The sequence below is a fragment of the Pelobates fuscus genome, chromosome 2, assembly GCF_036172605.1.
Source record: "Pelobates fuscus isolate aPelFus1 chromosome 2, aPelFus1.pri, whole genome shotgun sequence".
NCBI lineage: Eukaryota > Metazoa > Chordata > Amphibia > Anura > Pelobatidae > Pelobates > Pelobates fuscus.
This window is the reverse complement of record NC_086318.1, coordinates 181,986,151-181,998,713: the sequence shown is the minus strand read 5'-3', so window position 1 is coordinate 181,998,713 and position 12,563 is coordinate 181,986,151. Positions and strand designations below refer to the sequence as shown.

The following is a 12,563-nucleotide window of genomic DNA, read 5'->3' as shown; positions in this document are numbered from 1 at the left end:
TGCATTCTTAACCCCGAAGTGCATACCTTTGCATTTTTCTACGTTAAATTTCATCTGCCATTTTAGTGCCCAGTCCCCCAATCTATCCAAATCCCTCTGCAGCAAGGCAATATCCTGCTCACATTTTATTACTTTACAAAGTTTTGTGTCATCTGCAAACACTGATACATGGCTTTCAATGCCCATTTCAAGATCATTTATAAATATGTTAAATAGAAGTGGTCCCAAAACAGAAACCTGAGGGACACCACTTACCACTTTTGTCCAGCTTGAAAATTTACCATTTATGACAACTCGCTGTACTCTATCCTTAAGCCACTGTTCTACCCAAGAACAAGAATATTCATCTAGACCAATTTCTTTTAGTTTGAAGACTAACCTATTGTGAGGAACCGTATCAAATGCCTTTGCAAAATCCAAGTAGATCACATCCACTGCAACACCCTGATCTATATTTCTACTTACTTCTTCGTAGAATGCAATTAGGTTAGTTTGACATGACCTATGTTTCATGAAACCATGCTGATTATTGCTAATAACACAGTTCTTCCCAATGAATTCCTGAATATTATCCCTTAATAGCCGTTCAAATAATTTCCCAGTCACAGAAGTTAAGCTCACAGGTCTATAATTTCCAGGCAAGGATTTTGAATCCTTTTTAAACATCTGCCTTCCTCCAATCCTCCGGTACAATACCTGAAACAAAAGATATGAATTGCACTGGTGTGACACTGTGCCCTGGCAGGCCCTGAAACGCACACTTGTGAAGGAAACTGACTGCTATTATATTACAGTCCAAAAAGTTTTTTTTTGTTAAATGCAAGCTATTGTGACACCAGTGAGTGAGTGGTGGCACTGGGCAGGCCCTGAAACGCACACTAGTGAAAGAAACTGACTGCTATTATATTACAGTCAAAAAATATATATATTTTTTAAATGCAAGCTATTGGGACACCAGTGAGTGAGTTTGGCACTGGGCAAGTGGGCACAGTATATGCTGTGAGCCTGACACACTGGCTGGCAGGCAGGCAACTGCAATTACATTACACAAAAAAAAAAGCAGACTGATGTTCTAGCCCTAAAAAAGGCTTCTTGGGGTGCTGTCCTTACAGCAGAGATCAGATGAGTCCTTCAGGACTGTAGTGGACACTGAATACACTAGCCTAGCTATCAATTTCCCTATCAAATCAGCAGCAGGTCCCTTCTCGCACTAAGAATGCAGCTTCACAATGAATGTAAAATGGATGCTGTCCAGGAGGTGGGAGGGTCTGGGAGGGAGGGTCTGCTGCTGATTGGCTGGAATGTGTCTGCTGACTGTGAGGTACAGGGTCAAAGTTTACTCAATGATGACGAATAGGGGGCGGACCGAACAGCGCATGTCTTCGCCATCCGTGGCGAACGCGAACAAGCGATGTTCGCCAGGAACTATTCACGAACAGTTCGGGACATCACTATGAAAGACCAATTTAGGTCTTTCAGCCTTTTGGTAGATAACTCCCTAATACCGTGAGAATTAGGGAGTTATCTACTAACTGGCTGCTTATTTTATGTATTTTATGTTATTTTAAGTGATTTCCCTATCCACATTTGTTTGCAGGGCACTTGTCCTACTCTTACCCCCATTTTACTTCCTTTTGCAGCCCTCTAGCCCTTTCCAGGAGTTTTTTAGAGCAATTTTTGTGCCCAAAAGTTCGGTCCCCATTGACTTCAATGGGGTTCGGGTTCGGGGTCAAGTTCGGGGTCAAATTTAAACCCAAACCCGGACTTTTTTTTCAAAGTTCGGCCGAACCCGCCGGACCCGAACATCCAGGTGTCCGCTCAACTCTATTTAGGACTTGTTTTAGAACAATAACATTTTCTCTACTTCAAAGGCTTTACTGGTTGAAAGTTTGCTAGTGAAATTTCATTTTTTTTATTTAAATATTTTATTAGTTTTATCACAAGGTATCTAAAATTAATTTACATAAAAAAAAGTACAATGCTTTACAATAATAATACCTTGACACATGATACAAAAATACAAAGACAACAAATAACAAAGACAACAAACAAATTATCCGTTGACAATGTATGAGTATTTATAATAACCCAAACTGGGTTAAAACAATTTCATTGTTATAGCTTTAACTCTTCACACTATATTGACTGAAGAAAACTTTATTTATTGGTTACCAATGCTGGGTTGAAATGCATGCACAAATTGACACAAGTTGGTTGCATTTGTGAGTCCTTGTAATTTTGTAATGGTGTATATACTAAATATGTGCTAAATTTTATTATGGAAAATGTTGTCTTACAAAAATGTTAATATAGAAAGAGTTCACTTTCAGATCCACATTATTGCTAAAATAACATACTTATGCATTTCTCAAAAATGGATAGGCAATCACCATGTCAGTTAAAGTTTTTTCCTAAAAAACACAATTTTGTTAAACCTTCATTTACTTCTATTTATGCAAAACAAGGCTTCATTATGTTGTTACAAAATCCAAATCTTCTTTTACAGATGTGGGATCCTTGATACTTCTAACACTTAAAGTGACCCTATAGTAACCAGAACAATTACAGCTCAATATAGTTGTTCTGGTGTCTACAGACTCTACATGCAGGTATATTAATGTTTAATTTTCTCTGAAAAGGCAGTATTTACATCACTCAGACTGCCACTAAAGATAATTTCTGGGTCGTGATCGTTCCCCATAGAAATGCATTGATTCAATTCAACGCTATGTGAAGATGCTGATTGGCGCAGTGCAGCATTTTGCAGAGTTTGTGCATTAGCCTCCCAATGCTTTAGTTTAGGATAATCTCAGCCAAGGAGGATGATTGTGGGCGGGGCCAGCTATGAAGCTGGGAAAAGGGAAGGGAGGCAAGATTGGCAGGCAACGAAATAGTATTTTACACCTAGAGAGTCAAGAAGGGGGGTTTGACGACTAAATGGTATTTTCCACTTGTAGCGTCAGGAATACACATTCATATTCCTGACACTATAGGTCCTTTAAAATGCTTATGTCTCTATTGTTTTAGGTGTGGTAGTAGCAATCACTACAAGGCACTCACATGGGTTCATCAACACATGGAGTGCATCTAATCCTCTTGAAAGGTTTATCTACCCCAAAATGTTACCCAGTATATGATATTTGAATCAGGGCAGCTTTACAATATATTGACTGGCATCAACTCTTTAGTGAAAAGAACACTGAGGATAAATGGAATTTCTTCAAACAAATATTAGAAAGGTACATTTCTCAGTATGTTCCATTTGATAATAAATATAAAAGAAACACATTGAAATCAATGTGGCTTAGTAGGAAAGTGAATCAAGAAAGTACAAATAATAAAAAAGGCATTCAAAGCATTTAAACTGGACAAATCAGAGGCATCCTATAAAAGATTAAGGGAAGCCAATAACGCGTGCAAAAAGGCGATTAGATTCGCTAAACTACAAAATGAGAAAGTGATAACCAAAGAGAGCAAAACTAATCCCGAGGCATTTTTTAAGTACAAAAAAAAATCAAAAAATGAAAGTGTAGAAACACTAAAAACTGACATGGGGGAGTTAGTTAATGAAGAAAAAGGCTGCAATTTTAAATAACTTTCTTCTCAGTATATATTAAGAGCCTATGACAATAGATATGAAGAACCTATGGCAATAGATATGAAAATGATTGCTGCAAAAAACTTGCAGAAAAATTGTAATTGGATGACTCAAGACAAGGTGCTGCAGTAACTAAATAAAGTTAATATAAAAAAGGCTCCAGGGCCGGACGGTATTCATGCATGAGTACTTAAGGAACTAAGTGTGAAAATAAGTGAACCTCTGTTTTTAATATTTCAAGAGTCTTTTCTTTCAGGAAGTGTACCTGAGGATTGGAAGAAGGTAGATGTGGTTCCTATATTCAAAAAGGGTTAAAAATCCTTGCCTTTAAAATGACTGACCTGTGAGCATAACGTCTGTTGCTGGGAAGGTATTTGAAAGGTTATTAATGGATAACATCCAAGAATACCTTGAGCAGAACGTGATTATCAGCAAAAATCGGCATGGTTTTATGAAGCACAGGTCATGTTAAACTAACTTGATTGCATTCTATGAAGTAGTAAGTAGAAGTATAGATCGGGGTGTTGCAATGGATGTGATCTATTTGGATTTTGCCAAGGTGTTTGCTACAGTTCCACACAATAGATTAGTGTTCAAACTCAAAGAAATTGGTCTAGATAAAAAATCCTGTTCTTGGGTAGAACATTGTCTTAAAAATAGACTACAGAGAGTTGTCATTAATGGTAAATGTTCAAGCTGGACAGAGGTGGTAAAGTGGTGTCCCTCAGGCATCTGTTCTGGGACCCCTTCTATTTACCATGTTTATAAATGATCTTGAAAAATGTATTGAAAGTCATGTTTCAGTGTTTGCAGATGACACAAAACTCTGTAAAGTAATACAATGTGAGCAAGATATTATTTTGCTTTAGAGGGATTCAGATAGATTGGGGGACTGGGCACGCAAATGGCAGATTAAATTTAATGTAGAAAATACACTTTGGCTTAAAGACTGCACAAGCAATTTATACCATAAATGGGAATGAATTGGGAATGACAACACACAAGAGGGATTTGGGAATTGTTATAGACAAACTATGCAACAATGTGCAATGTCAATCAGCAGTGGCTAAGGCCAGTAAGGTATTGTCATGCATGAAAAAGGGCATTGATTCTCGGGATGAGAATATAATTTTGCCTCTTTAGAAATCACTGGTAAGACCATATCATGAATATGCTGTGCAATTTTGGGCACCTGTTCTAAAGAAGGATATTATGGCACTAGAAAAGTATAGAGGTGTGCTACAAAATTAATATGAGGAATGAAATATTTTAGCTATGAAGAAAGGTTAAGAAAACCGTTAGTTTAGAAAAATGTCACCTCAAAGGGGATATGATAACATAATACAAATATAATCAGGGCCAATAAAAACCATTGTGTGGAAATCTATTCAGAAACAGGACTATACATAGGACACTAGGTCATGCATTTAGACTGGAAGAAAGAAGATTTTGGTCTAAGGCAAAGGAAAGATGTTTCTTTTACCGTACAATAAGGATGTGGAATTCTCTAACTAAAGAAGTAATTTTATCAGAATCTATACAGATGTTTAAACAGCAACTAGATGCATACTTGCAGAAGAATTATATTCAAGGATACACTTTTTCAATGTAGAGCTTCTTGATCCAAGATAACTCTGACTGCCATTCTGGGGTCAAGAGGAAATATTTTTCCTAGTTTGTTGCAAAATTGGAAGTGCTTCAAACTGTTTTTTTCCTTCTTTTGGATCAACCGTAAAAAACAAATGTGAGGAAGGCTGAACTTGATGGACGTATGTCTCTTTTCAGCCTATATAACTGTATCATGTTGCAAGGTTTAAAAATGGTTGAATATTATCAAAATGATAAATGTATGGTGAAAAACGATAAAAAAAAAGTTTTACAAACACTGTTATAATTTACATTTTAACAATTAAATTAGAAACAGTAAAGACTCACCATCAAATGGGTAATTAATATTTAAAACTGAACTGTCACTCAGACTTATACCCTGTAGGAAAGAAAATACGTAAATTGATTCTCTTCATTATGTAAATACAAGCTTTCTTCCACAAACATAGATAGAGTGGAGCAATGCAAGGAAGCAGGAATAAAAGAGATCTGTGTCAACATGAATATCTTTGGATTTCTATAAAATTCCACAAATGAAAACAAATAAATAAAATAATGGGAAAAGTTTAGTCAAACAGTTGTGGACAGCCTAAGTTCACACACTACACCCTCATATTATATTATTTCTCTTGTGACAATGACGGTTTCATAGGAGAGGTTACTATATACTTGCGAATTGTAATATAAATATGTTCATGATAACTATCGATTTCATTATAGAGGTGTTATACGCAAAACAGAAATGCAGCTTTCTCACCTTTAAAATGTATAAAGCTCTTCTTTGTACTTTTTTTCCATTGTAAACATGGGTTATTGGAACTAGAAAATTTACTAAATAGGACCACTAAGTAAAGCCACTTTGGTTTCTAAGAATATAATTTATAAGACGGCTCTTGCCATAACTTTTCATTTTCTGTAAATACGTAAATTATTTTATTAAAGACATAATTCAACTTTTTTTTTGTCAGTGCACCAACTCATACCACGAAAAAGGCTTAGGATCTCATTAACAATATACCGGTATATTCAATTCATACCTGATAATAACTAGTCATTCCACTTTTCACCTGGAAGAAACATTTAGAATTTTATTAATGACATGCATACATGAATGCAGGCATAATTCTTTAATTCTTTATTTAGTGATCTTTATTATTTATTTTATTGAGACACTTAATGACATGGCTAGCACGTCAAGAACAAACTAGTACTGTACTTTATTAAGGGGCTACATTGAAAAAGGCACTTGTTATAAGAGAACTTTAAACCAGTATAAATAGTTTTAATGCACTAGACAGGAAAATCATATTTCAGCTTTGGCACATAGAAACTTGGCATAGACTCACTCTACTTGCAGTTAAAGCATTTTTATTTTCTTGAAGCGTTTTTTCAACAACTCGCAGTCCAACCAATGACTGAGTTTTTCCCACATTAATAGTCAAAGAAACATTTTCTCCAGGCTGTACTTTGCTTTTACTCCATGATAAAGAGACCTGTAATACCAAAAATAAAAGCTGAAATATAAATACAGAGCTCTTTTTAAGGTATTTTATCTTTTAATACACTATTTCATTGTATTCTACTTCCTGTTATTGGCATCAATGTGTGAAAAGCATCTGAAATAATGTTTCATTTAATATTTTTAGATGCACTTTTCTTTTTCCCCATAATGTTTTTTTCTTGAGATTGTCTACAAATCAATGATTGGTATGCTGTGTTGTTTACAGTAATTTGGGCTCAATTGCAAGTCAATAAAGCACATACATTCTCATACCTGTATTACATAACACAACATAGGAAATGGTGGGAGGGTGATTTACAAGGGACATGGGAAGACGAAGATATTGCGATAATGGGACAGTTGAATGCAGAGGTTTGTTAAGTGGTTGTTTTCCTCCATTACCAGAGGGAACTGGGTAAAGACCAACAATTTAATCAAGTAATAGAACAGCAGCTCCATGTCTCCACAACTATGGTGTCCTGGAATTCGGGGGGCAATGATGTTAATGTGTTCAGGGATAGGGTGTTTAATGTTAGAATATATAGGATTAACACGAGAAAATTTGATGATTTCCCAGGGTAAATATATCAGGGAAAATCCTCTTATGTAGGGGGAGGAGGGAAGGCAGAATCGATATGTTAATCACGGTACATACTGAGAAGAGTATACAGTATGCACCCCCGATCACTTAGTAAAGGTTGCTCGCAACCCAGTAATCTCAAGTTTCAATAGAGACCGTTGTTAGACTAATTAAATGTAGTTAGAGAGGGTTCAATACTTGTGACCCCAGCGGATGCCTAGAACAAGGTCCATGCTATTAGCGTGGGGTACCTCCTCCTAGAGAGTACCCCATGTAGATAGATAGCAGTAGGTGGTCTAATTAGAAGTCACAATGAATAACAGGAGGGGGTCAATAGTGATGTGTTCACCCCTATCCCTTCTCTGCCAATGTGGGTGGCAAGTCTATAAGCAGAAAGATATCTGTTAAAAAAGACCCCACTAGAGGCGGAGATCTGAGGTCACAATCTGGCTACTAGTGCAGATTGCCCCTAACCGGGAGCTAACTGCAACAAATAGAAGCCATAAGTCATCTAGATAGACCAGGATAGACCACTATCTAAACCCACAAACTTCAAAGCCTTCCCTAAGAACTACTGAGAGCAGTATTCTCCCCCACCCCCCACTACCACCTAAATCAGATCAGGTACAGCAGTCAGAGGATGGTGAGGCTAAAAAGTTAAATAAAGCATCGGTAGCCCGACGCTCATTTCGGCAGTAACTCCGCCTTTGTCAAGAGCTAATAGCTGGCATTTCTCACAGAGTCTGTTTTTAAGGGGAAATAGGTCCAACCCTAAATCAGGGGGTACCAATCAGGTCACTGATGACGGAGATATTCTCTTACCCTGGAAGTCAGGAGTTTCGTGCGCATGCGTAAATACATATAAGTTTGTCGGCAGTTATGGGGCGCATATTCATGCGCTTGTGTGAATTCTTGTATGTTAATCCCGATGTAAAGATATGTGCCAGTATTACTGTAGAATGTCAGATAATACTAGAAGGCAGCAGGGGATTGATGTATTCAATTATTGTAGGTTAATTACCTTAAATCCTTCAAAGATATGAGATGTAATGTCATACTAAGGATATCTTACAAAGCACTCTATTTATTATTTGCTTCTTCAAACTTATGGGAAGGATATAATTGGGTATATACCTGTGCAGACACATGTATGTATGTCTATATAAGAATTAATAACCTCCATATACTTGGGGACCCATTTAATGGACCCAATGTGTATGATGTTGAGGAATGTGTACCTCAATCCAATAAACAAATAAATAAAGACAAGGTCTAAAAGCTGTATTACTATCAATGCGACTTAGTATCCATAAATTGGCCAGGTGATCTAAACACATTGACTCCCATCAGATTACCTTCAGACAGGAGACAAATTCAGATGTCAGATGCCAGCAGCTCTGCCGGGTTCCTCTCGCGAGATCTGAGCGTTGACGGGGCAACGCTCAGATCTCGCGAGAGTGAACTCTAGCCCCACAGGCTACAGTTCACTCTCCACTGGACCACCAGCAATGGCAGGAAGGATCCCCCCTCCCAGGCATAAGGTAACAAGGGAGGGGGGATATTAAGTAATCTGCCCCACCTCCACTGGACCACCAGGGAAGGCAGGAAGGATCCCCCCTCCCAGGCATAAGGTAATAAGGGAGGGGGGATATTAAGTAATCTGACCCCACCTCCACTGGACCACCAGGGAAGGCAGGAAGGATCCCCCCTCCCAGGCATAAGGTAATAAGGGAGGGGGATATTAAGTAATCTTCCCCCACCTCCACTGGACCACCAGGGAAGGCAGCAGCACGGTCCCCCTCCCTACATAAGGTAAGAAGGGAGGGGGATCTTTATTAACTAATCTGCCCCCACCTCCACCCCCACAAATCATCCAAACACACAGCACCCACACACACACAGCACCCACACACACACAGCACCCACACACACACAGCACCCTCAAAAACACACACAGCACCCTCAAAAACACACACAGCACCCTCACAAACACACACAGCATCCTCACACACAGCACACAAACAGCGACCTCACACACACACAGCACACTAACAGTACCCTCACACAGCACACTAACAGGACCCTAACAAACACACACACAGCACACTACCAGTACCCTCACACACAAACAGCACCCTCACACACAGTCAGAGGCGGCTCTCTAATTAGGCGATTTAGGCGGCCGCCTAAGGCCTCGCGCAGTCAGGGGCCTCGCGGCCGCCTAAATCGCCTGAGGGCAGACTGACATGTCGGGTTCTCGGTCTATGACCGAGGACCCGACACAGGAGGGGGCCTGGCGGCTTGCTCATGGTGCCGCCGGGTGCGAGGCCCCTCCTGTCAGGCCGCCTGGGGAGAGAGCCTGCCTCAGTCTGCAGCTCCGCCGGGTGTGAGCTGCAGACTGAGGTCTCGCGATCTCCAGCCAATCAGAACGTTGCCGCGGGTTACCACGGCAATGCTCTGAATGGAGATCACGAGACTTTCCCCATGTGGTCTGCAGCTCTGCATCCGGCGGAGCTGCAGACCGGAAAGCCCACTGGACCACCAGGGAGCCATCCAGGACACTGGACCACCAGGGACAGATTGACCCCACCGGACCACCAGGGAAAAAGGTACATTTTGACCCCCCCCTCACCCTGTCATCCCACATGTCACCCCCCTCACCCCATCTCACCCTGTCACCCCCCCACCCCATCTCACCCTGTCACCCCCCCACCCCATCTCACCCTGTCACTCCCCCACCCCATCTCACCCTGTCACCCCATCTCACCCTGTCACCCCATCTCACCCCTCACCCCATCACACCCCTCACCCCATCACACCCCTCACAGCATCACCCCCCTCACTGCGTCACCCCCCTCACCCCCCCTCACCCTGTCGCCCCCCTCACCCCATCTCACCCCGTCGCCACCCCATCTCACCCTGTCGCACCCCGTCACCCCCCCTCACCCCACCCCATCACCACCCCCACCCCATCTCACCCCGTCACCCCATCTCACCCCTCACCCCATCTCACCCTGTCACCCCATCACACCCCTCACCCCATCACACCCCTCACCCTGTCGCCCCCCTCACCCCATCTCACCCTGTCGCCACCCCATCTCACCCTGTCGCCCCCCCTCACCCCCCCTCACCCCGTCACCCCCCCTCACCCCATCTCACCCTGTCGCCCCCCCTCACCCTGCCACCCCACTTCTCACCACCTTCTCACCCTGCCACCCCACCTGTCACCCCCTCACCCTGTCACCCCCCCCACTTCACCCTGTCATCCCTCTCTCACACTGCTACCCCACCTGTCACCCCGTCACCCTGCCACCCCACCTGTCACCCCGTCACCCTGCCACCCCACCTGTCACCCCATCTCACCCTGCCACCGCACCTGTCACCCCCTCTCACGCTGCCACCCCACATGTCAGTCCCTGCCACCCCCTCTCACCCCACCTCTCACCCTGCCACCCCACCTCTCACCCTACCACCCCACCTCTCACCCCACCTCTCACCCTGTAACCCTGTAAACCCCACCTCTTACTCGGTCACCCACCCTGTGACCCCCACCCTGTCACTCCCCTCATACTGTCACCCCCTCTCACCATGCCACCCCCTCTCACCATGCCACCCCCCCTCACCATGCCACCCCCCCTCACCATGTCACCCCCTCTCACCCTGCCACCCCCTCTCACCCTGCCACCCCCTCTCACCCTGCCACCCCCTCTCACCCTGCCACCCCCTCTCACCCTGCCACCCCCTCTCACCCTGCCACCCCCGCTCACCCTGCCACCCCCTCTTACCCTGCCACCCCCTCACCCTTCCTCCCCTCTCACCCCACATCTGACCCTGTCACTCACCCGGCCACCCCACCTGTCACCCCACCTGTCATCCCCTAATACTGTCGCCCCCTCTCACCCTGCCACCCCACCTGTCACCCCCCTCATCTGACCCTGTCACTCACCCTGCCACCCCACCTGTCACCCCCTCTCACCCTGTCACCCCCCCACCCCATCACCACCCCCACCCCATCTCACCCTGTCACCCCCTATGTCATTTTCCCACACACTCTGTCACCTCTCTCCACACACACTGTCACCTACCTCCATACACACTATCGCTCCCTCTAAACACACGGGCACCACTCTGCGCACTCTGGCACCCTCCTGCTCTTTTACACTCACCCTGCCACAGTTACTCCTTTACTCACCCTGTCACCCCCTAAAGGCAATCATTCTACACAGTACACACTGTCATAAAACATAGCGTCGCCATGAACTTAATGCCAAAGGCCAGTACACAAACATACACATGCTCAGGGAAACATACATACATATACAAAGATACTCACTGCCAGACACACACTCTCAGGTACACACAGGTAAATGCACAATGCAACTATGTATACAAAGACTAGTTCTCTATATCCAGTACTCTCTCTATACTGCAAGCTTCCTTTCAATATATCTACAGCTTCTTATATACACACACACACAAGTCAACTGCAATTTTTTTCCAATAATGGTGTTAGTGGGGGCCTCATGTATGAATTTCGCCTAAGGCCTCGCCAAGTCTAGAGCCGCCACTGCACACAGTACATTAACAGCACCCTCACAAGCGTGCACACACACACACAAACAGCACCCTCACACACAGTACATTAACAGCACCCTCACAAGCACATCACACTAACAGCACCCTCGCACACACACACACACACACACACACACACCAATGTGTGTGTGTATATATATGTGTGTACATATATATACGCGACATGTGCTTGTGCTTTAGGGTGCACACCCTAATGCAATAGGCTGCGCACGCCTATGACGATAGATACACAAGACCCATCGTATTTGTCAGGGTACCTGCGGTCTCTACCTCCGAAAGAGGTAGAGACTTAGCTGTTCCTCCATCCAGACGGCCTGATGGCTCCCTTTCCCACGGTCTATCCGGTCATGCAAGGCCGGCCGCGAGGGAGTGACTGCCTTTTACAGCATCTAGGCAGGAAGTTGTCATCAGGACACTCCTCCGGAACGACCTGTCACTCAATTGCTGCAGGACCAATCAGGACGCCTCGGAGGCGTGGTTACTGCTCTGAACAGGGTATTTAACAGAGCTTCTTTCATTAGCTCATTGCCCTGTCGTGGTTCTAGCTTGTTCTAGTCACTCAGTGCTTGTGTATTCTATTATCCCTTTTGGTTTTGACCCGGCTTGTTTACCTTACTCTGCTTATCTCTGTTACCCTTGATTCGGCTTGTCTCTCGCTTACCTGTCTTCTGTTACCCTCG

At 43.4% G+C, this 12,563-nt stretch overlaps 1 protein-coding gene across 1 annotated transcript in view; it reads right to left on the bottom strand.

Annotated features, from left to right (window-relative positions):
• Positions 1-12,563, bottom strand: part of LOC134586245 (CD109 antigen-like) — a 368,983-nt gene that overhangs the window by 71,690 nt on the left and 284,730 nt on the right. Inside the window, exons 15-17 of the mRNA XM_063441738.1 lie at positions 6,553-6,699; positions 6,244-6,273; positions 5,534-5,585 (exon numbers count right to left, since the gene is read on the bottom strand). Of these exons, the coding sequence (XP_063297808.1) occupies positions 5,534-5,585; positions 6,244-6,273; positions 6,553-6,699 (229 nt within the window). The remainder of the gene's footprint in view (positions 1-5,533; positions 5,586-6,243; positions 6,274-6,552; positions 6,700-12,563) is intronic.